Source organism: Monomorium pharaonis, chromosome 6 (assembly GCF_013373865.1).
Source record: "Monomorium pharaonis isolate MP-MQ-018 chromosome 6, ASM1337386v2, whole genome shotgun sequence".
NCBI lineage: Eukaryota > Metazoa > Arthropoda > Insecta > Hymenoptera > Formicidae > Monomorium > Monomorium pharaonis.
Window position 1 is genome coordinate 13,613,124 of NC_050472.1, and position 27,266 is coordinate 13,640,389.

The following is a 27,266-nucleotide window of genomic DNA, read 5'->3' on the forward strand; positions in this document are numbered from 1 at the left end:
GCATTATTTCGCTTTCTGTCGATCTTGCGAAAGTATCGCGTCCAAAATCTTTTCCTTATATTGCTAAATCCATGTATGTAGATGTTATCGAGATATATCCATGTCTAGATACAAAATTAACATATTTTGTATCTCAATCTTTGAAGGGTGGTTTCACCCCTTTAAATCGTTTTTGGGCAGTTACGAAAAATTTCTAAATTCATGTATTTACCTCCTCTACATTTATGCCAAGTTTCATTAAAATCAGAATTTTCGAGTTCGCGAGGTTCCTTTGTAAGTTATGTAAGGTATTTTAGTATATAACTAACAAAGGAACCTCGCGAACCCGTAAATTATGATTTTAATAAAACTTGGCATAAATGTAGAGGGAGTGAATACATGAATTAAAAAATTTTTAGTTGGTGCCCAAAAACGGTTTGAAAGGGTAAAACCACCCTTCAAAGTTGAGACATTTTTGCGGTTTTTCGACATATATCGTAAACTAAACAAAATAACAGCATAAATATCTCCATTTAATTACGCTATTCATTTTTCGAAAAATTTAACTAAATAGCATAGTTAAATAAAGGTATTTATACTGTAAAACTTTCGTATGAAACATTTTTAAATATTTTATTTAATTTACGAGATATATCGAAAAACTGTAAAAATCGTCTCAACTTTGAAGGGTGGTTTCACCCCTTCAAACGTTTTTGGGCACCAACTAAAAATTTCTAAATTCATGTATTCACCCCCTCTACATTTATGCCAAGTTTCATTAAAACCTGAATTTTCGAGTTCGCAAGGTTCCCTTGTGAGTTTTTGCCGTCATTAATTGATAAGGTAGACTCTACACAATATTTGCTATATGTCTGCATCATGCTGTGATAGCAGGAATGCTCGATTTTTGCTGCGTTTTGTCATCATTAGTTAAAGTAGACTTTACACAATATCTACTACATATTTGCGTCACGCTGCGACTGCAGGCATGCTCTATTTCTGTTGCAATTCTGCCGTCATTAATTAATACCGTAGACTTTGCTCGATATCTGGTACGTTTATGTTGTCACATTATAATGGCAAACCAATCTTGACCACTGCTGCATTTCTGCAATCATACTATGTTTGGCAAATCATGCCAGCAGAAACTAAGCTTAATGAAGACGTAATGGATTGGAATCTATTGAGAAATTGTGGGACACATTTGCTGGCATGCTGCCGACATACTGCTAACATTTTGCTATCTGGGTACATGGTAAAAGATCGAATGTAAATTTATACAGTGATATCAGATAATTAATGTTTTACACTTGTGAGATATTTGTGTAATAAGACATAATATAACGCAACAAGATTTTAATAGTAAGATGCGTTGAAAAAGTGATGCGCAAAAGAAGCAAGAGGCCGCTTTTATATATAGTAAAAAATATTGAGGAAATACTGATGCGTCGACAGTGTCTTTGCCAAAACTAGGTATTATCTCAATTATTATTTCTTTGTTATCAATACACGTTACACATAATGAATTTAAATGTAAGAGGTTCCAAGAATAATTATTCTTAGAATATGGGCAAGGTGTACTTAACGAGCACAGGTGTTTGGATTCAGCCTTGGTGAATCAAACATTGTAGAATCAAGTGTCGAACAAAATTATATAATGACGTCGCGCGCAGCGCACCTGCCTGTTTTTAAAAATATTTCGTGATAATAATTAGACGTATATACAAATGAATTGTATTCGTATTTATCATGATTAAACAGACAAAAATTGCATCGCTCTTTTGATAGGGTATATATATCGCAGACATGAATAAATTTTTGGTGTATCGCGTTACCAAGATCTAACAAAGGAATTAATTCCGTTTACGAGGTAAGAATTTATTTCGAAAAAAATCGTTTACTTTGATAGCATTTTTTTACAATTAAAAGTAGAATTAACATAAGATCGAGATGTACAACATAAGGCTATATTACTTAATAAAACAATACTTAATTATAATTATTGTGTAATTTATGTCCGTAATTGCGTGATAAATTTGCAGATGAATCGTTGGATACTTGTATTTGCGGCGTTAGCTACTTTAGCTTCGGCTGCCGACTTGGAAAGTAAGTATTGGTGAAGGAAAACAAAAAAAAAGAAAAAATGTGTAGTTCCGTTCATAGAAAGAAGAAAAACACTCCCTGAAAACATTTTGTTTTCAGTAAGAGACTTTGAAATCTTTTTCACTTTTTTTTTATTTCTTTCAGAAAAGATCGTATGCTACTTTGGTAGTTGGTCCGTTTATCGACCTCCTGGTGGAAAATTTGACATTTCTTATATTCAACCAAATCTTTGTACCCATATGATCTATACTTTTGTCGGAATCAGTACGGAAGGCGATGTCCGGGTTTTGGACTCGTGGCAAGATCTTCCTGACAATTGGGGCAAGGACGGCTTTGGCAGATTTAATAAACTTCGCGAACAGAGCCCAGAAACTAAAACGCTCATCGCGATCGGTGGATGGAACGAGGGATCCGCTAAATACTCCGCTGTCGTCAGTAATCCAACTATTCGTACAAAATTTGTCAAGAACGTTGTAAACTTTGTCAAGAAACACAATTTTGATGGTTTTGATGTCGATTGGGAATACCCGAACCAACGTGGTGGAAAACCGGAGGATGTGCAAAACTATATAAGTCTACTCAAGGAACTCAGAACTGAATTTGATAAACATGGACTGCTTCTTACTGCTGCTGTTGCTGCTGCTGAGCCTTCCGCGTCTCAGTCTTATGATATCCCTGCAATGTCCAAGTACTTACATTTTATCAACATTATGGCATACGATCTGCATGGTGCCTGGGAGAAAATAACTGGTCATAATGCTCCGCTTTACCCACGTAAAGACGAATCTGGAAACGATCTTAAACTTAATGTCGTGAGTATTCCCTTCCTTCTCTTTTGGACGAATGTCTTGTCGACAATTACTACGTTTAGAAGACGCGAAAGAAAACAATTTTTTTTCTGTGTAGGACGCATGCGTACACTATTGGTTAGATAAGGGTTGTCCACCTGAGAAACTGGTTCTTGGAGTGCCACTCTACGGTAGAAGCTTTACTCTCGCCGACAAGAATCAAAACGGTCTTGGAGCCCCTACTACCGGACCTGGTACTGCCGGACCATATACTCGTGAAGGTGGAATGCTCGGATATAATGAAATTTGTGAATTCTTTAAGCAAGGTGGCTGGACCGTTGTTCGTCAAGAAGAACATCGTGCTCCGTATGCTTATAAAGGCGATCAATGGGTTGGCTATGACGATGTAACGTAAGTGTTGTTTATCGTTGACTCTTCTATCTCTTTTATATTTTTTGTATCGCACTTTTTAATATAATTTTTAATAATGCTGTGCACTGCTTCTTTTTCTTAATCCTTTAATGCTGATATATTGAATCAAAAAAGATTAAATTGTTCCACTATACTCTACAAATAAGGAGAACTTGCTAGGTAAAAAACACAAATTGTAACAAAACTTTAATAGTTTGCGTTTATATTTTAATTTCGACAATTTTTTATTTTTGTGGCAATTTTTATTCTAAAACTTTATTATTAAAACAATTCTATTTTACTCAAAAAATTAATTATTTAAAAATGTATTAATTTTTAATGCTTTTTTGCGCTTAAATAACTTTTTTTTAATGAATATGGGACAGTATCAGAATTTAAATGCTTGATAAGCGAATATCTTATGCTACACTATACCATGGAATTTTAGTTTTATTGCACTGGTTTATGACAGACAATAAAATCTTTTTTGTTAATTATTGTTAAATAATTGCTTACCTACACCTAATATGTATTTTATGTGTAAATTCAAGAGGTCATTCTTTACACTACTATTAAGGTTTGATTACGATTTATCCCATGTGGAAAATTCTCCTTATAAGAATAGTAAAAATAGTAACATGTGGCAATAATGTAATCATTTCGTGCGCATCCATAGTTCTCTTACCGAAAAGACCGCTTACATCAACTCTTTGGGTCTTGGTGGCGCGATGTTGTGGAGTATCGAGACTGATGACTTTTTCGGAAATTGTGGTGAAAAGTATCCTCTCTTAAAAACATTGAATGCCGGACTGAGGGGAAGTATCCCAGTAGAACCACCCAAGCCGACAGAGCAACCTCCTCAAACGACAGAATCATCGCAAACACCGCAACCACCTGTAACTGCGCCTCCCACGGATATTTGCAAGAAAGACGGCTATGTCCGCGATGAACAAGATTGCAGCATATTTTACTTATGCCATAATGTTAACGGTGTATACAAAGTAGAAAAATTTAATTGCTCAAGTGGATTAGCCTTCGATCCAGAAATCAATGGTTGTAATTACAAACATCTCGTTCCTGGCTGCAATTAATTATAATGGATGATAAATGATGTCAATAATAATATTATACTCTTTTAGAATACCATTTTTTTACTTTTTATCCATGAAACATAATAAGCAAATGTATTTTGAATATTATATCTTACGTAAATAATATAATAACATAGGCACACAAAAAATAAAAAATTATCTGAACAGAATACTCCACGAGGCTATCTTTATGTATTTTGACGTGTTGGATACGAATCTGGTGTCAGAATTGCCCCATCACTCACTATTTCTTTTTTTTTATATAAAAAAGGTAGCTTAAAAACCTTAAAAATTGCAATAATTGCTTCGTACGCGGAAAATGGTGAGTGATAGCGCAATTCTAACACCAGATTTGTGTTTAGCGGCTCATATGTATTATGAGTCGTTGAACACAAATCCGGTGTCAGAATTACCCCATCACACCATTTAAAATTATTACAATTTTCAAGGTATTTTAGGCCATTTTCTTCGATTAAAAAAATGGTGGGTGATAAAGCAATTTTGACCGGATTTGTGTTCAACATGCCAAAATACATAAATATAACTTAGTGGAGTATTTTGTTCAGATAACTTTTTATTTTTTCCCACATAGAAACGAAACCTCCAATGGACGTCTGTCATGGAAGTTTAAAACTTTCAGTGGACGTCCATTGGACATTCAGTACAGAATCATTGAAAATCCATAGTTTCGCATTGCTCCATAAAGTTTCTATCAACGATCAACGTCTAGTAGACATTCTTGACGACGTCCAATAGACGTCCATTGGACGTCTATTGGACGTCGTCAAGGATGTCTACTAGACGTTGATCGTTGATAGAAACTTCATGGAGCCTCGATGGACATCTGACAGATATTTTGTGGAACATTACGTATAAAAAAATATATTCTTAACAAAATGCAAAAGTGCCTTTATTTAAGAATATTTTATATTTAAAATAGCGTTGAGTATAAATATTTTTTAATTAAATGTATTATTATGTTTTCTATAAATATTTTTTTAAACATATCATTTTTCTTAAATAAAAGTTTTTATTTCGTTCTTCTCATTTTTATCAATCTTTTTTACAGACTGATATAGTTCGTCAGTCTTGTGTATATGTCGATGGCGAAATCTTACTTCCTTCTGCGCTCTTGACGAGCCCCTTTTATTCACCTAAAAAGTGCATTTTATTCACAAGAAACACACCACGTAGCGGTGGGTAGTAAAGGTTTCACATAGTCTCGGTAGATGATTGACATTTTGTGGATCATTAGTAAAGGAGCCTCGATTCCACAAAACGTCCGTCAGTCATCCATCGAAGCTCCGTGAAGCCTCTACTAATAATCCACGAAACGTCCATCAGTCGTCATCAAGACTTCGTGAAGCCCCTACCAATGATCCATGAAACATCCATCAGTCAATCGAGACTCCGTCAAATCTCTATTAATTATCCGCGTAACACGTATAGTAGATATCTTTTAAGATGTTTGACAGAAATTTATTATAGAGGTAAGATGAATAATCTATCTGACTGTCACCATGGAAATAAATATCCCATAGAGCTATGGAAGTTTAGCGGATTTCTAATCTACTTTCTAATCGGACGTCTATCTAACTTCCATCATGGAAGTAAACATCCAATGGAGCCATAGAAGTTTACTGGATCTCCAATGGACATCCGTCTGACTTCCATCATGGACATGAACGACCCATGGATCTATGGAGGTTTAATGGACGTCCATTAGACGTCCACTGAATGCCAATTTCTTTGTGGGTTGTATGCTTGTGTAATCATAAATAAATTATGTAATTTATATAATCAAATATAAACTTGATTCTTTACATTTTTTTCTTCATAATAATATGTAACATTTGTTTAATTATATGTGTGTTAATAATTCCAATATCTTATAAAAATCATTATGTCATACACATTTAAATAATTATTATTACGATAAAGCAACATACATGGTAAAGCTGTTGTGTAATTGTAAGTATATGAAATCCTGTAAATCTATTTTAACTAGAGTTGGATAATAAATAAATTAAAAAGTTAACATCCCCTAAGAGCAAAAAGTCGACTTTATGTCAATTACATTGTAACTGTGACCTGATGTAAAGTCGACTTTTTTAAAGACGAAAGTCGACTTAGCCGACTTGAAGTCGGCGAATATCCCAAGAAACGCCGACTAAAAGTCGACTTTCCATCGTGGCGAAAAGTCGACTTTCCGTCAATTTTAAACGTCAGATTTCAATTAACTTTCTATGCTGGGCTGCTATTCCGTAACCACTTACTGACAACTATCGATGTTAACCCAGGTAGCAAGGTGACGTTAATACGACGTCAATAATTCGTCATTTAAGGTCGCAGACGTCATGTTACCAAATTAAGACGTAATAGTAACGTCATTTTTTAACCTATTAATTACGTCAGTCATTTATCCATCCTACAACGTATTTCCGACGTCATATTCTTGACTAATTAATAACGTCAGTTAATTGATCATTTTACGACGTATTAATAAGATTTTATTAGTGACTAATTACTGACATTAACTATAATTCTTTGTCATAATTGGCGATTTGACCTCAAATGACAAATTATTGAGGTCTAGTGGACAACACCTTGCTACCTATAACTATTAATCATTATTTAAAGATTGGTTAATAAACAACATTATTAAAATTAATATAATATTTTATATAATTAATACTATCAATATTTTAGAATCATCCTAGACAGCACATAATATTTATGATAAATATTTATTAATATTTATTAATATTTATTTTTTCAAAATATTATATAAATATTTTACACATATTTTATATATACAAAGAAAAAAATCTTTATTCAACATATTAAAATATAGATTAAATATTTTATATAATATTTATGATAAATAAAAGATAAAGATTTGTATAAGTAATATTTTGTAAATATTTATAAATATTTCATAAATATTTTTATAATATTTATGATAAATCTTTATGATTTGTCAAATCTAAGACCACAAAAATATTTATAAAATATTTGGATAAATGTTTATAAAATATTTAAATAAATATTATAAATATTTTATAAATATTTTATAAATATTGCGTTTTGTCTGAGGTATAATTTAGCTTTATCAAAAGAACAGAGTAAAAACATATTTGTATAAGTTATTCCCCATGTTATTTTGCATATGTAAAAATCAGGAAAAAAACTGTAAATTTATATTTATTTATAAAAATATTAGTTAACTACAAGTTTCATGTTTCTCGCATCTATTGAACTGATCTATAACAAATATGTATTCATGATCATCAAGTGTTCATGGATCATCACAAAGGGCTAGGTAGTGTACGATCTTCGAAGTCAAGCAACGTCGACGACGGTTCAGAGTTGGATGGGTGACCGCGGAAGTTAGGCAATTCCAAATGTGACTATGGTGTGGTGGGTCGTGATGCTTGTTGAGAAACAACGTAGATTTTTTTTTTACATTATAATTATGTTATTTCGATATTTTCATAATGCAAGTACTCCATATATAGGACATGTACCCGAAATATTTTCTAAAACGTCAAAATAACGGCTTTTACTATCTGGGATAGTCATAAAAATGACATTAAAATGTCGTCTTTATTAATTGTAATCTAAAAACCTCCCAGTGAGAAATAGTACATCGAATCGACATCGATTCGACGTCGAAATCATCGAATCGACATCGATTCGACGTCGAAATCATCATTTCGATGTCGATTCGACGTCAAATTGATGTCGAATTCATTATCGTTTCTCACTGGGCTATGTTTTGACATAAAAATAACAATAAAATACCGTCAAATGTACGATACTAGCTTCTTGAAAATGACGTCAATAATATGAAAATAATGACGTATTTTTGACGTCAATATATGACGTCGTTAAGATGAGACAAATGTACATCAGTTTTACGACATTTAGACGTCATTTTATCTCGACATTATGACGTCTAATTCGTCATAAAATGACCAAAAAATGCCGTCAATTAGACGTCACCTTGCTACCTAGGAAGTGTCTTTGCGCACGTATTTTGATATATGAAAAAATACTTAACGTCACTTAACGCAACGACACTTAACGACATCGATAGTTGTCGGTAAGTGATTACGGAATAGCACGCCTGTAGGAAAAAATTATGCATAAATTACTGCACAAAAAATTGCATATTTTTCTGCATAAATTTTTGCAGTTTTTACAGATTTTTGTACAAAGTTTTTGCCTTCAGAATTTTTCTGTAGAAAATTTTGCAGAATTTTATGTAATTTTTTCTGAAGGCAAAAAGTTTCAGAAAGGATTCATAAAATTCTACAAAATATTCTGCAGAAAAATTCAAAAGGCAAAAACTTTGTATAAAAATCTGTAAAAACTGTAAAAACTTATGCACAAAAATATGCAATTTTTTGTGTAGTAATTTTTGCATAATTTTTTCCTACGTGGTACCCCAGGTCGAAAACGCGGAAATTTTTGATAAAAGTATACTTTTAAGGTTATGAGCAGATGTTTAACTCGTCCTGTCAAATATGAGGAAAAGTTTTCGGGAATTATCGAAACGTCAGAGAAATCCCACATAAAAATTGGCATCCGGTGGATGTCCAATGAACGTCCATTAAACCTCCATAGATCCATGGGACGTCTATGTCCATGGTGGAAATCAGTGGACGTCCATTAAAGGTCTAGTAACCTACACAGCACACTTTATCCTAGGGATGTCCCTGGGATGTCATTTTGGGATATCGTTGGATATCCGTGGGCCGTCTGCGATATCCAAGGAATATCCAAGGGATGCACAAATGTCCACCGATTTGACATCCTGTAGATATCTCAAACGATATCCAGAGGATGTCCAAGGAATTTCCTGAGATATCGTAATATACTAGTGAAAAAATTTGTCAGAATTTTTAAAATTTTTTTTAGGATTTTTGATAAATATTCTGATTTTTTATAAGAATTGCAACGTTTCTCGGAAAAACTTTAGAAATGAAAAATTTTGATTAATTTAGAAAATTTTTGAATATTTCTAAGTATTTTTGAGAGTTTCTAAGAATTGAAAACAACTTGAACAAAAAATAAAAAATTCTAATTATTTTTACGGTAATCTTGTAAGAGGAAGAATAACAACATGTTTCAGTCAAGCCACAGTCGTACCCGTTAAAGCATGTTTAATCTCTATATCTGAAAAAACGGTCACCCATCCAAGTGTCAACCATCGTCAACGTTGCCTGACTTTGAAGACCGTACGCATCCTAACGCCATGTGATAATCCATGAACACTTCTTGTCTATGCATACATATTTGTTATAGATCATTACAATAGATGTTATAAGAAGGATGAAATATGTATAGTTAACTTATATTTTTATGAATAAATATGAAGTTTTAGTTTTTTATTCATTTTTACATATGCGTGCAAAATAACATGTGGAATAACTTATTAAAAAGTTTGTTTTTGGTCTGTTTGTATAAAATCAAAAAAAATTTTTAATGACATTTTTTATAATTTTTTAGTATTATTAATATATACCACATTGTTTCGATAAGTGTACTTTCTTTATGTTCTGTTTTAATAATGTACGTTTCTTAAAGATTTAATTAACGCTTTTGTCACTCTTTTATTACATTATAATTCACTTTTCCTTTATACTTGATTTACGCTCTATTAATTGTAGAGATAAAAGATATGATGGGATATTATCTGGATGTAATAGGATATCGTAAGATATTATAGAATATCTTACAATATCTTATAATATTTTAAGATATTTTTGGGGGATATCAAAATATATTAATGGGATATCATATGATATCTTAATATATTTTACGATATTTTAAGATATTTTTGTAGGATATCCCGGGAGCTACTCATTGAGATATCCGTGGGATCGCCTTCATCTGTCTGGGATAATTTGGGATATCCTCAGGATAAAATGTGCTGTGTGGGAAACTTCCTTAGCTCCATTGGAGGTTTACCTCCATGGCGGAAGTTAGATAGACGTCCATTAGGGATCCAGTAAACTTCCATGGCTCTATTGGAAATTTACCTTCATGGTGAAAGTTAGATAGACATCCATTAAGGATCCATTAAACATCCATAGCTCTATGGAACATTTACTTCCATGATGGAAGTTAGATAGACGTCCATTAGAGATCCATTAAACTTCCATAGCTGTATGGAACATTGAGTGAGTCCCAGATGGGCACAGTAATAAACGGACACAGCAAGCTGAGTGAAACGGACACAGTAACAAACGGACACAGACTAAACGGACACAGTAATAAACGGACACAGTGCGAAACGGACACAGTAACAAACGGACACAGTGCGAAACGGACACAGTAACAAACGGACACAGACCAAACGCGCACAGAGCGAAACGGACACAGACCAAATGCGCACACTGCACATGCGCACGGATCAAATGCATACACAGAAAGTCGCAAACCCATGTGATGCAGTGAATGCTTTGCACGCACACACACACACACGGGGGGGGGGGTGCAAGCGGGGCTTTCGGCCCCCCTCCCGCACCTACCCCGTCCAAGTCGCTAACCTATGTGGACTTTACTCTGCTTGCAATGTACATGGATTGCATTTGGTCCGTGCGCACGTGCAGTGTGCGCATTTGGTCCGTGTGCATTTGGTCCGTGCGCATTTGGTGTGTGTCCGTTTCGCACTGTGTCCGTTTCGCTCTGTGCGCATTTGGTCTGTGTTCGTTTGTTACTGTGTCCGTTTCGCACTGTGTCCGTTTCGCTCTGTGCGCATTTGGTCTGTGTCCGTTTGTTACTGTGTCCGTTTGTTACTGTGTCCGTTTATTACTGTGTCCGTTTGGTCTGTGTCCGTTTGTTACTGTGTCCGTTTCGCACTGTGTCCGTTTCGCTCTGTGCGCATTTGGTCTGTGTCCGTTTGTTACTGTGTCCGTTTGTTACTGTGTCCGTTTATTACTGTGTCCGTTTGGTCTGTGTCCGTTTCAGCCTGTTGTGTCCGTTTATTACTGTGCGCATCTGGGACGCTCCCGGAACATTTACTTCAATGGTAGAAGTCAGATAGACGTCCATTAGGTATCCATTAAACTTCCATAGCTGTATGGAACATTTATTTTCATGGTAGAAGTTACCCAGACAACACGCTTGTCAGAATGAAAACTTTAAGAGAACTTTTTTAAGAAAACATTTAGATATCGTGGAAATAATGTCCAAATGGTAACATTTATCAGAGATGTCTACTAAGAAAGGTTTTTGAGATATCTCATGGAAGAGTTTCATTTAAGTTTCTTGAAAATGTTATCCTTATGATATAACTTCCATCATGGAAGTAAATGTTCCATAGAGCTATGTAAGTTTAATGGATCTTTAATGGACGTCTGTCTAACTTCCATCATGGAAATAATGTTCCATAGAGCTATGGAAGTTTAGTGGATCCCTAATAAACGTCCATCTAACTTCCACCATGGAAGAAAACATCCAATGGAGCTATGGATGTTTTATAGATCCTTAATGGATGTCTATATAACTTCCACCATGGAGGTAAACCTCCAATGGAGTCACGGACGTTTATTGGATCCCTAATGGACGTCTATCTAACTTCCGCCATGGAGGTAAACCTCCAATGGAGCTAAGAAAGTTTACTAGACCTCTAATGGACGTCCATCTGACTTCCACCATGGACATAGACGTCCCATGGATCTATAGACGTTTAATGGATGTCCATTGGACATCCACTGGATGCCAATTTCTATGTGGGCACTAACATCCTGAATAAGAGATTCATTTGATATTTAAAAAAATTATCATAAAGATAATGTTTTTCAAAATAACGGTTTGTCTACAATTACTGCGCACAAAAAAATGCACAAAATCTAAATTCATCACATACTGAACAAAAACAGAATAATAAATGTACTATTCAATTTTTTTTAGAATATATAATGATCTGTATAGTTAACCGTCTAATTAACCATTTGAATGCTTCGAAGTATTAATGCTAAATAAATCGCAATTTCCATCAAATTATTAAGGTTATGGAAAAAGATAAATTTAACAATGAAATTAATAAGTAAATAAATTAATGCTATTTATTTTTAATATAATTTGCAAAATTTAATTGCTTTTTAAAAAAATAATATAATTGCGTCAGTTTATAACATATAGGTATATGTAGACAATAATAAGTACCCATATCGATGAGTCAAATTGGCATAGCATGTAGAGTACAAGGTTTGTAATCCTAAGGTCCCGGGTTCAAAACCTACCAGCGGCAAGTAAGAATAAAACAAAATAATATAATTTAAATTTAATTAATTAATAAAAATTTGTTCTAAATTTAGTATGTACTGTTGATAAAAATTTTTTTTTAAAAATAAAATTTTTATTTTTAATTTTTATTTCGTCAATCATCTATCGAGGCTCCATGAAGCCTCTACTAATGATCCACAAAACATCCGTCAGTCATCCATCGAGATTCCATGAAGCCTTTATTAATAATCCACACAACGTCTAATAGACCTCTTTGACGTCTAATGGAGGTCTAATAGACGTACGCAATGTGGAACTGTGGATTTCTAATGGCTCTATATTGGACGTCTAATGGACGTCCACTGGAAGTTCAAACTTCCATGGCAGACGTCTAATAGACGTCTATTGGAGGTTTCATTTCTATGTGGGATAGATGTACTTTGCTGTTTTATCATCGTGATTCTGAATCTCCTGTTTCAAACAAATCATTATGTTGGTGATATTCCAAGTCATCTGCGATTTACGATAACTCAATAAATAATTTGGCAGATGTTTCGTTTTCCGATGCATTAGTAACTACGGCGATCCTTTTTCTTGTCGGCCCAAGCACGAAATCTTTTACGTCTAATGAATGACGCAGATAGAGCAATAGCACTGATAACATATAGGGATATATACATATTTGCGCTTTCCGAACGCAGCCCTAGTCGACTTTTCGTCAACTTCTAGAAGTTGACTATTTAGAAGTCGACATTTAGTCAACTTTCTGTCAAATGTGCTCTTAAGGTGCCGTCACATGCGGCGTAACTTGCGTAAGATGTGTAAGCGTAACTTGCGCCAAATTCGTCTCAGCCAATCAAATTATTTCCGTTACAATACTTAAATTCGCTAGTTATTTATGCATTTTACTATTGTCAATACGCCAAATTGCGCATCAAATTCAATTTTTCGCGTAATGCATGAGTAGGTAGTTACGTGTTTGTAGACGGTAACAAACGGTGTTTTTTAGTGAAACAATTAAAAAAGATGGATTAAGTTTGGATAAGATAACAAATTCTTTCAATGCTCATTTTTATAATCTTTAAAATTTTTCAAAATAATTTATTTCATAAATAATTAAATGTTTACATTACAAAATTTGTATAGTACTACACATTTGTATAGTATGATAAAATTAATTAAGGTTATGTTTAATAATTGTGATATTATTTTGTCATTTAATATTTGGACTAATTTTAGCAATTGTTATGGCTTGTTGTATATTCTTACTTACATATTTCCTTTTTTTACAGCACAAGTGTGGATACTGCTTTTCCGTTTCAACACAAATTTTATTGATCATGAATGCTTCAAATACAATATTGAAGATGTAGATTACATCAACGTTGATGAAAACTATGTCGTGACAATATGTATGATTGCTATATGGCTCTAAATAATATTATTTTGTTTTACTTCATAAATTAAATAATATTTTTTAACAGTGAAAAAGGACTCAACGTTTATCAACAAAAAATAAAATTTAGATGTGTTACTGATTGAAGCTGTTAGAAGCAAACGTGGGCTTTATGACTGCCGTGTTCCCGCTTCAGAGAGAACTGTGTTGCAGAAAAATACATTATGGGTTGAACCCAGCTAGCCAGGCCTGTTAAAACCAAATATCGTGAAAGCTTTACAGCAAAGATTGTTTCAATTTCGACAACAATTTTATGACAAGTAATTGTCTGTTACTTTGTCTTCTAAAAGTTTCGAGCAGATTTACCGCAAAAGTTTTCATCACACGATGCTGCAAATAATAAAAAAAGACTTGTACATAAATATTATGTAGAAAAATTACAAGATTTGCTCCAACACGACAAAATGCAAAATTTAAGCAAATAACAGAGCATAACCTTGCTACACGACATGACAATAAATTTATGGCAGGAACAAGAAATCTTTTTAAACACAAAATAACGGCAAATTAGCAGCAAGAACAAAATAAAACTTGCCAAGCACACTTTTGCAACAAAATTGCGACAAGGTGTATCCGTAACAGCTTAGTTTTTGCTTGGCAAGGCTTGTCGCAAATAGTATGACGCACATTTTATGTAAATAACAGGGTTGCATTATCCGGTTTTAAACTTTATTTCTAGGTGACTTTACTATCTATCTCGAGATGGCGCATTTCTCGTGAAAAAGATTTACCTACTGAATTAATAAAAAAAGCTCGTCGAGAACAGAGAACCAAGTACGATTGGGAAACGTCCGAAATGGCCACGTTCGAAATGGCCACGCGTAAATTTGTCCACGTTCGAAATAGCCACGTTCGAAAGGGAGCGTTCTGTTTGCCCACGTCAATATTGGCTACGGTCCCGATTGGCTACGTCAATATTGGCCACGTCAATAATGGCCACGCGTCATTCTTGGCCACGTCATTATTGGCCACGCGTCAATATTGGCCACGTCAATATTGGACACGTGTAGTTATTGGCCAAGTCATTATTGGCCACGCGTTAATATTGACCACGTCAATATTGGCCACGCGTGATATTGCCCACGTCAATATTGGCCACGCGTGATATTGCCCACGTCAATAATGGCCACGTCAGTATTGACCACGTCATTGCCCACGCGTCAATATTGGCCGCGTCAATATTGCCCACGCGTCAATATTGCCCACGCGTTATTATTGCCCACGCGTCACTATTGGTCACGTCATTACTGTATATGGGTTTGCGACTAGGACAGAGTAGGGGGTACGGAAGGGGGGCCGAAGGCCCCCCTTGCACCCTCCCCCCCTGTGTGTGTGTGTGTGTGTGCGCGTGCGCGTGCGCAAAGCATTGTCTGCACCACATGGGTTTGCAACTTTCCACGCAAACAAGAAAAAATCATTCCAAACATGGTCGTTTCGAACGTGGTCGTTCCGAACGTGACCGTTTCAAACGTGGCCGTTTCGAACCTGGTCGTTCCGAAGGCGGCCATTTCAGACGTAGCCGTTTCGGACGTGGTCGTTTCGAACGTGGCCGTTCCGGACGTGGGCAAATTGAACTCCGTGCAATATTTCCCGTGGCCGTTCCGAACGTGACCGTTTTAAACGTGGCCATTTCGGACGTTCCTTGTTTTGATTATACCCGTTTCTACCAACTTGGGGTTAATTACGGTTTAGTAAAACTTCGGTTGAAATTAACTTTTAATATTGATTGGTTTCTACGATTGAACTATCTGGAACGTTTAACTAAACTTAGCATATTTGATGTAACTCAGGAAGCACTAGGATGTAGAACGTTGATTGGTCCAATAATTGTTCTAATGGAACTGCGATTACTGTGATATATATATTATTAAAGAAGCGTATAATTATTATAAATGTATTATTATTATAATAAATATGAATGAAGGAAAATTAAGTGTGCAACGGAAACGTCCCTTACGCAAAAAACACTCTAATTTTGAGAGTTTACAATCGATTTTGGGAGTTTACTCCCAAATTTAAGTGTATACGCTCAAATCTTGCGTATTTACACTAAAGATTGAGTGTTTATACTCGAACAGTGTATACACTCAATGATTCAGTGTTCATACCAAAGTTTGGATTTAAATACTGAATATTTGAAAGTATGCTCTCAGCATTTGAATATGACATTCAATAAATGAGTGTATACTTCCAACATAAAGTGTGAACACTGAAACGTTAGGGATGTACACTCAATATTTATCGGTTGAACGTATACACTTAATATTGAGTGTGCACTCTCAAATATTGGATTAGAAAATGTTAAATAAAAACAAAAGCAAGAAAAGCAAGTTCAACCGAGATTAAAATTAATCTGCATTGGTAGAAATAGACATAAAATAAATATCTAAAATAAATATTCAACTAGAGTGTTCAACTGGCTTTGAGTATTAATCTGAGTATTACTTTCAACTTGGATGTTTGCCATTTAATTGAGTGTTAATTTTAGTGTTATTTTTAAATTTAGCACTAACATTAAAATTAAGACTCAATTAGATGGCGAACATTCAAGTTGAGAGTAATAACAGTCTAAAAGTAAATTAAAAAGCGAACACTTAAGTTGAGTGTTTACACTGAATTGGGTGTTTACTCCTTGTCCCAAATTATACTCAACTTGAGTATTTTTTAACTGTTATTTTTAGTGTTTTTTCCGTAAGGAGTGCTCAAAATTTTTCCGAAAAGGAAAAATTAATTTTAACAGAAATAGTATTAAAATATAAAAATATTGTAGAAAATAAAAGAACTGACAGAATAACTTTAAAAGATAAAGAAGAGTATTGGAAGATAATAGAAAATATTTACAATAGTACATCTTTTTCAACTAAATTTAGAAATGTAGAAGTTCTGGAAAGTTGTTGGGAAAATCTAAAAAAAAGACACAAAAATTTTTTGCTGAAGGAAGGATAAAATTATATAAAACTGGTAAATAAAATGTTGCTTAACCCTCTGACTGCATACTATCAAAAAGTTACGTTTACTTCACACATGGGTGTACAACACCCGGGAAACTTTGACGATTTGTATTTCGGGCAAAAATCAACGAATTTCAATCCATTTTTTTTTAATCCTAAGGAAAATTTTTCAGAATTGTGATAAAATAGGTAAGAAAGTCGTATGTATAAACTGAAAAGAGATATATTCAATAGACAGACAATAAATCAAAAAATTTTGCATAAAAAATTGTTCTTTTTTTCAAATGCCTGCATTTTGTAGAAAAAAAAACTTCAAAATATGGTAATTGGAAAGCTGAAGAGTTATATTTTAAGAATCTATTATCAATTTTTTGATTTGTACCAAAAAGTATATTTTTTTAAAGATATGAATATTCACTATTTTTCGACGGTTAATACCGTAAAATTGAAATCATCGAAATATTTCTGAATAAAACGACAACAATTATTGTTTTCATTATTATTTATTGTTTATTTAACTCAAATATAAAGAAATAAAAGTTTAACTATCCACTCTTCCGTGTATTCACTTCTCTAGAAACATACACAGAAAATAAGGGAATATTTTTATTAAATCAAAAAGATTTACTTGAACGAAGATTTATTTCAAAATTTTATATAGTTTAACCAAGAAAATAATATTCTTGTTACTTAAGAATAATTTTCTTAAATGCAAAAGAAAAAATATCGGATAAAGGTACTAAATGTTTAAATCGAAGATTATAATTTTTTTAGACTAAAATTATCAAAACAATTATATTATATTTTTAAAATAATACTTATAATATTGAAATAAGATTATAATATTTTGAAATTCAAGATTTTCAAATTCTTCTAAGAAAATTATATATTGTTGCTTACATATAAAACAAAAATCACGTTAATTTAAATACATAAGTTTCAATTTGAGAGTAATTTTTTCCGTGTACAAAAACTAATTTGTCACACGAAAATATACTTCACTAATGTTCTTTTACTTGGTTTATTTTAAAAAAAGTAATTTATAGTTAAATGCAATTACTTTTACTTACATTTTAAATTTCCGTTCTGTACAATTTTGTAACGTTCGCTGCACACCCAGAGTCTAACTTCCATTCACGCTGCTGCAAGCACTAAGCGAGTAATGACCGGATCAAGCACGCATAAGATAAAAGGGACACCTAACTTTTTTCTACCCCATGTTCTATCTCCCCACTACTGCTCGTTATAAAATGGCGCACGTTTGAAAATCGGCCTGGGTGTGGCTAACCCAGTGTGCAGTCAGAGGATTAATATTTTGGTGTAAAACTATAGGAGGTATTAAATATCAAAATGATTATTTTATAATTTGTAGACGTATATAATTTTTTATAAGTAATACTGTATAGTACTGTAATAGTAAGTTATGATTGTAAACCTAGGTGGAGGACCTTGTGAATCCCAATCAAATATACTGATGGAACGTGTACGAGACATTATTAAACCTTCTGTTGAAAGCATCATATATACTTATGATAGTGATGCTATAGAAGGTAAAATATGTATATATGTATAAAATATATGCACAGTATAAAGCAATGTTACAATTCTTCATAATTTTGAAATTTATTAAAACAAAAATATCATTACTTTTACTAGTAAATAGTATATGTAAAAAAGCTGAGAATATGTTAAATTATATTCATGTATGTATATTATGTTGTATACCGAACAAAGTACAAATGTGTGTAAGAAAGCTACAAAGACAAATTCATGTGAGACGTTATCAGGTACTACTGAAGTAGAGGAGTGGCTTGATGAGGACTACAATGGTCAAGATATTTCACAGGTAAGTATTAAAATATATTACAATGTGTGTATACTACATATATATTTTTCAAATGAATTAAAGACAAATTAATATGAATTTGTAGTACCTACAACAAAATGCTAGTGGTATAAGACAAGATTCCTTTGATAACTTAGATGCACATGAAATGACAAATTATAATGAAGAAAATGACATAATTGATAACGATAGTGTATCAGATGTTAATCAAAAGATAACCCGGTTGTAAGTTTAAACAAATTTTCATGTACATAGAAATGTAATGTATTATACTACTTTATTTTTATATACCTTTTTGTTGCAGTTTATAAATAATAAACAACACTCTCTTAAAAAGAGTAATACACAAAATATAAAAAAACAGAAATACAGAAAGCTAGATACAGAAAAGCAAGATGTACAGAACATATCCGCAGTACAAATATTGCCAAGGAGAACAGAAATATCAAAATGACGTCAAAATGTTGTCACAATAAGTCAAATTTTAAATTATCAGAATGACGTCAAAGTACAAAAATTTTTGATGGTTTCGTGACGTTATTTTTATGTCACAATGATGTATTTTTGACGTTTCTTTGACTATTACAATTATTGAGTGTATCCAACTGCTTACTAGCAGCTAAGTAATAATAAAATGTAGTTGGTTAGATTTAGAGATAAGAATCAATCACATTCGATTCCTACTTAGCTGCACAATGAATAATTGCGCTACTACTGGATACATCTGTTGAAACAAAAAATGACAAAAATAAGTTAATTTAGTTATTATAGTTGAAATTACCTGCTTGTGGCTACGGAATAGCTCACGAGCGATTCGCACGGGAGGGGAATAAAAAATAATTTTAATCGAGTGCAATATGTTGTGTAAGTAACGCAACAGAACTGTTTTATTTAGTGTTAAGGAGTGATTATTAGACGCGCGGTGCGTGGATATTACAAGTGATTTGATCGTGCAAAATAATACAATGTAGATGTGAAAGCGTGTTTTTATGTACAAGTATAAAAACGCGGATATATACAGGTGCGAAGGCGCGAGATCAGGTAACAGCGCAGTAAGCGTGTGGATTGGTGTTGTACGTGGCGCTAGCTACCGGGTACGAATTTCGTGTGTTTAAGAGCGGGCGCGGGTCCTGGGGCGGGGTGCGTAAGACGGACCGGTGGGGTATGTGTGACGGGCTGCGGGGCCCGCCTAGGATTCGGTTTTTGGGGATATTCAGCCGGCCGATCGAGACGCTCGATGGGGGGCGAGATTCTCGTCCCCGTGACGGCTGGTCAGGACGTGGTAGCTCTCGTATAGTATACTAGGCGGCCAAGTACTCTTGGCGGGGATGAAGACACTTCACCCCGCGTGTCTAGTTACGATAGCGACTAGAAGTAGGAGGCGTTCAGCTGGTCGGTTGCCACGGTAATCAAGCTTGCTTGGCACGATGGCTAGAGCGGCCGGGTAGAAGCAGGCTTAGGATGGCGGTGGCCGATTACCAAGAATACTTGGTCGAGGCAAAGACACTTTACCCCGGGAAATCGGTTTTTCGCCGAGTTAGAATTCTGTCGGAGGCCTGGTACGGATGGTATCGTGGTGGATGACAGAGTCGATTTCGTCGGGGTTGCCTTTGGCTATTATACCCGTGGAGGCGCGTACTCGGGTACGTTCGTCGCGTGTTCGACCGTGCCCGTTCTCCGCGCTTCCCCCTCTTACGAAAAAGGTAATCGCGTGCGCGGGGAGACGTCGTCGTTGCCACCGCTCGCCCGACCCTCGATCATGGCCGTTAATAATAAGTTTAAATGTGAGAGCTGGCGCTCCGCACCTTTTCGCCTCTTAGTTAGGGCGATCGGCAGTTCTCAACGCCGAGGGACGATGTGTTTCGGGGTGCATCGTCACATAGTTATAATTGTCCGATATATTTATTATGAATCATTACAATTAAAAGAAAATAAAATGATACTTTTTGTCGCCAGTGGTGTATGAAAATAAATTGATAAATTTATTCAATCGACTGTCTGGCAATCCGTTTATTAATAACACAACGTTTTGACCATTGATTTTGGTCCTCTTCAGGTGTACATAAGATGTTAAATTACGGCATAACAGTTTATAAAATTTCGGACCAGCGAAGATAAAACATGTTCTATAACAAATTGTTGCAATACATAAGCTTAATTAAATTTAATATTAAATAGTAAATTTTTAAAAAATGACACTACAATATACCCGGAACGGCGGAAATATAAATAGTAAAAATAGTAAAAAAACTTATATGTCAAAATTCTTAAAGTGATGTTATGAACAATATGTAAATTACAATTACGCATAGTGTGTAGTAAATGTCGCAGAACTTACATGTTACGCAGAGAAACATGATAAATCACGTCAAATAAGTAACAGGTTGGTGAGACGAATAAATGTCAAACACAATATTTCAAACAACAATAGATGTCAATGTATGTACATCTGTATCTACTAAAACTAAGTCATTGTTATTATTTTATTGTACAGGGTGTTCAGATTTTCCGTGCCTTTCTGTAGGTTGATAGAATCTTTGTTCCTCTTTATGAAGAATATCTCAGTAATTTCCCTCTTTTTTCTATTATTTTCAATGTGTAATATTTGAGGGTTTTGCCAATTAAAATCATGATTTTCTTTCATTCTATGTTTGCTGACCACTAAGTGTTCACTTTCATTCTTTCTTATATCGTTCTTATGTTCGTTTATCGATCTTATGTTCTTATGTTCGTTCTTATGTTCGTTAACCGTGTTATTAGCTGCGTTTTGTTTGCCCAATGTAGGAATAGTTACAGTTATTACATTTTAAGTGGTAAACTATATTTGTTCTATTTAAGGTGTCCAACTTATCCTTGCCCCTTTTGATAATCCTCAAGCTTTTTAGGGACGGTGAAAAGCGTGCTAATTCCAATTCTTTTTAGATGTTGACCAATACCATTCGTAATACCCTTTATGTAAGGGAGAGTTAGAATTTTTCTATTATCTATCCTACTTTTTTCTTTAGTCAAACTATTGTTAAAAGATAGTGTCATATATTCAGTTTTTTAATTCTTCGGTTAATAAATTTATTGATAACCTCGTCTGGAAAGCAATTATTTTTTAAAATGTTTTTTACTATAATAATATTAGAAGCATGAAATCTTTTGTCAGACAATAAAATTGCTCGGTCAACTAAATTAATTATGGTATTGGTCTTGTATTTCATTGGATGTATTTCATTGGAATAATAATTTATGTAGCGTCCAGAAAATTTAGGTTTTCTGTACCAATTTGTTAACAGCCTTTCATCCTCCCAAATGACCATAATATTCAAAAAAGGCAAAGTTCCGTTATTTTTACATTCATGTGCGAATTTCAATCTAGGACGATAATTATTAAAAATTGAAAGGACATTCTCTATCTCGTTATAAGGCAAAATGGTGATTACGTCGTCAACATACCGATAAAACATTAGAATACTAAATTTTAATTTTTGCAAGCAACTGGTTTCAAGGTCGTCTAATATCATATCCGCTAAAATTGGAGATAACGGCGACCCCATAGGGCTACCATACACCTGCTCATAAAACATACCGTCAAAACTAAAATAAAGCAGGTGGAGCTTAAAATCAAATCTACCGCATGTATGAATTGTGGTAGTTGTAATTTCGTGTGTAACGATATCTTATGCCATCGTGTTCTCAGCGATTCGAAAACCAGTTCTTTTGGAATGTTAGTGAACAACGATGTTACATCTAACAAAACTAGTCGATGCTGCTCTCCAATCTTAACATTGCTAATGTTGTTCACAAAGGACCAGCTGTTCCCAGATAACAAAATGTCTGCACAGTGATTACACAGTGCTTGCACGCGTGCTTAATAATCGTCACGCGTGCGGACGGTAGGAGCCTCATGTGAGTGTTCTAACTGAGACTCATATCACTTGCATACATGCGGCACTCACGCGTGCGAGCAATATGAGCTTTGAGTGTTAAATAATAAAATAATAAAAATAATAAACATTTATCGAACGAGTGAGCGAAAGAGAGAGAGAGAGAGAGAGATAGATAGATAGATAGATAGATAGATAGATATATTTATTATGCCCAAGCATAAGCTAAAGGGCAAAGTATAAGTTACATGGAGTAAAGAAAAAATATCAAGAACAAAAGTTAGGTAAAACGCAGAATAATAAACGCTACATAAGAATGCAAGGTAGGTTAACTTAATCTAATCTAACCTAACTAAAACTAATATAAACTAAAACTAAAACTATATAACGCAAAGAAGGACGAGTCAAAGCAAGACTAAGAATCAAGAGTAAGCGAAAAATAGGAGAAAAAAAGTAAAATTAAGTACAAATAAGTTTAGAAATAAAAGTAAAAATAAAAATAAAATAGAAAATAAAAATGAAAATAAAAATAACAGAGAACAGGCGTGCTTCGATGGTGCAGCAGAGATCATGCTAACTCCGATGCTAGAAGAAATGATCGCAGGAGAGTCTTGAAAGATGCAAGTGAGGGAGCGGAAACAATGTTGTCCGAAAGAGAATGCCAGAAATAAATCGCCGATAAATGAAAGGAATTACGATATGAAGTGGTTCTATGACTAGGAATATGAAAAATATGTGATGATGTCATTGTGCGATTAGATCTTCTTAATGAAGGATCAAGAGGAATGAAGAGTTCACTGAGATATGAAGGGGACTGATGATTGAGAATGCGGTAAATTAGGCAACCAAGGAAGAACAGCCTCCTGTTTTCGACGGAAAGCCACTCAAGTCGACGTCTAAATGGTGTGATATGTTCATCTCGCCTCAAACTAAAGATGAATCTAATGCAACAATTTACAAGTCTTTGCAACTTGATATTTAAATCGTTGCTAAGTCCATGATAGACCAAACAGCAATAGTCGATGTGAGGCAGTATCAGAGTGCTCACTAGTTTAATTCGAAGCTCAGTTGAGAGAGAGTTCCTGTTGAACTTTAACCTATTTAAGGCAAAATGAACATTTCTAGACACTCGTCTGACATGCTTACTCCATGACATGTTGGAGGAAAAAATTACACCCAGATTCTACACTTCACTAACAAAACTCAAAGGTGTAGAGTCGATAGTAATTGGAGGAAGAAGGGAGAGAGAGAGAGAGAGAGAGAGAGAGAGAGAGAGAGAGAGAGAGAGAGAGATCGTAAAATTTAATCATTGTGTTATTTTGTCCTGAATATTCACCTAATGTAATATATTCTTACAGACTTATTAGAAAATAAGAATAAGGTGAACGATATTTTAATCCAATGATATCTTTATCAAGACGAAACGGGAAATAGCTGAGTTAAAAATCAAATTATTTTTCTATTACGTATTAAATTGAATTAAATTATATATTGAATATAATTACTTTGTGTTAAGAACGAAAAAGAAATACAAAATAAAGATAAATATAATATTTATTTACAGGTACGTAACTAACAAGGGAACGGTCGGGGCTATCCCATACCGACTTTGATAGGCACTGGATATGTTGTAGAGCATCAAAAAAGTTCGGAAACCCGTATTTTTTTATCGGCTTATCTCGAAGTATAGGGGTTGTTTTAACGCCTATAAAAAACGTTTTTTTTCATTTTTAACAAATATCTTCTAAAATATAAGGTATATGAAAAAATGTTTTATACAAAAGTTTTATAGTATTTTATACTCTTTGCAATGATGTATTCAATTCTTTAAAAAAATGTCAAATTTTCATTTTTGTTTTTTTCTAGGGGTTAAAACAACCCCTAAAACTTGAGATAAGCTGTTAAAAAATACGGGTTTTTTTCTTTTTTGATGCTCTACAACATATCCAAGGCCAACAAAATCGGTGAGGAACAGCCCCGACCGTTCTCTTATTGTAAGTACAGATAAACGAAATAATTTCAAGAAATTATAAAGTTAATTATTGAAAATGTGAAAAATTAATCTCTTTAAACTTAGATTATTTTATATGTATATAAAATTAAAAGATTGTAAAATGTAAAAAAATATCAAAATTAACAAAGTTCAATATTTCTCGAAAGCTTTACAAATTTACACATTTTACAAATTTTCTGAAAATATCAAAATTTAAAAAACTTTTAACATTATGACCATTTTGAAAATGTTTGCATTTTTTATTTTATTGAGATTTTACACACCAGCTAAATATTAATTTTAAACATTTTTGGAATTTTTTATTATTCTTATTCTTTTTTGTATTTTAATTCTAATTACATTTTATGAATAATTTTAATTTTATTTTAATTACTTCTTGCAATTTCAGGATAAATATGTTTCAATTATTTACACGCAATATGTACCGCTTTGAAAATTTTTTGCAATAGTCAAAAAGAACTTATTACTTTTTTCCTAATTTTTTGTCAATTTAGCAACGTTCTTTTTTGACTGTAAACTGTAAAAAATTTTCTAAGCGATGACACGTATATACTGACCCAATAATTGAAATATGAATATTCTAAAACTAAGAAAACTAATTAAAATTAAATTACAATGAAAATTATTAATCAAATGTAATTTTATAAAATTAAAATGCATAATAGAGAAAAAAATTATGAAAATCCCAAAAGTGTTCAAAATGTTCATTTTATACACACACACACACACACACACACACACACACACACACACACACACACACACACACACACACACACACACACACACATGAATGTAATAAATATCTAAATATAAATATTGTCAGCTAAATTAGAAAATCTTAGAACTCCATCGGACGTCCGATGGAATTATGAGGTTTTCTAATTTAGCCAACGATTTATTAATATTATTAAAATATATATATATCGTTGGCTAAATTGCTTTTATATAAAGTTTATATATATATTATATACTTATATGTATATATATGTATAAACTTTATATAAAAGCAAGCCCTATATATCGATCATATATGGCTGTTCAATGCTATTTTCTACCCTGTCATAAACACAACGGGATTGCGTTGTTGCATACACGTGTGAATATCGCACTGTGCGGATGACATGAGTCCGTACGAATAATGTTTTCATTCGTACTGTGATAAATACAATCATACATAAGAAAGTATAATCGTACAGTGAAATCTTTTTTCGATCACTCATATACCTTCTCATGCATGACTGCATAGTGCCACCTTCCATGCACACACGCGTGTCGCCATCACATCGTGAGGGCAATATGATTGTGGTATTGCACGCACGTGTGATAATCACACCGTGAGGGTGACGTGAACCCTCACAATTTGTTATCTGGATTAGTAGTATGTGATTTATCGATGGAATTCAGTAATAAGTTATAGAAAAAACATACAACATTGCATTACATGCAACATTGTAAAGAGGGCTTCCAATGGTTGAAATAATCATGCGTAAGGGAAAGCCATCTTTATGTATTTTGGGAAGACCATAGCATCGTAGAAGATTTCCAGTTGTGTTCCAGTTATTTATGTGTGTATTATTTTTAAAGACAAGGTTATTAAATTTTTTAATAAGGATCGATTTTTTATTTAAATTTTATATAAAATACAACAATTTGTTAAAATAATTGAATGTTGTACATATTTAATGAAAATAAATCGTATACTCGATCACGATTTGTAACTATATATTATACAAATACAGAAAAAAGTTTTAATACGTTTTACTAAAATATACTTTCTTTTATAAACAAATAATAGTACATCTACAAAATTAATTTATTTTAAAATTTGCCAAACAAAAAAATGGAAAATATGTAATTTTAAATTATTTCTTGCTTCTCATAATTTAATATACTAATTTATAATCAGTGTCTCAATATTTCAAATAAGTAAAAGAAAAGATAAACATAAAACACTTATAAAACAAAGCTTCCTTAATTCTTGTTCTGTAAAAAGAAATTTTTTACTCCTCTGGTTCCTTTTCAACTAACTTGTTTTGCAAGTTCATTGTGCAATATGTTAGACATAAGAGGAGTAACAGCATTCCACTGATCACAATTATTAACCCTTTAACGTAACACTAGCACTGTTTCGTATCGTTCACTTCAATCATTTAACATTGAAAACGATGAAAATATCCATAAGAAATGCATATCCGGGTATTTTCGAGTATGATTTTTCTTGATGATTTTTAAGATTAAGAAAAAAAAGAACCTATTTTTTACAGGTTTTTTAGTTTTAATTCGAAGTTTTGATCATGATACACCTTTGATATTTGGTCGGAACCTTTTTAAACCGTGCAATTTTTGTTTGAAATTAAAAATTATGTACTTACCCAGACAACACGCTTGTCAGAATGAAAACTTTAAGAAAACTTTTTTAAGAAAACATTTAGATATCTTGGAAATGATGTCAAAATGGTAACCCTGCTCAAAACATCCGATAGAATCAGATAAGAAAAAGTTCTATCTAATTGA

The 27,266-nt window shown here is 33.3% G+C and overlaps 1 protein-coding gene across 1 annotated transcript; it reads left to right on the forward strand.

Moving 5' to 3' along the window:
• The first annotated feature begins 1,758 nt into the window (after positions 1 to 1,758).
• Positions 1,759 to 4,424, forward strand: LOC105833631 (chitinase-3-like protein 1). Its single transcript, XM_012675492.3, has 5 exons — positions 1,759 to 1,849; positions 2,022 to 2,085; positions 2,227 to 2,894; positions 2,989 to 3,281; positions 3,958 to 4,424. Exons 2-5 carry the CDS (start codon positions 2,022 to 2,024, stop codon positions 4,370 to 4,372), a joined length of 1,440 nt encoding a protein of 479 aa, XP_012530946.1. The 5' UTR covers positions 1,759 to 1,849; the 3' UTR covers positions 4,373 to 4,424.
• Positions 4,425 to 27,266: the final 22,842 nt, after the last annotated feature.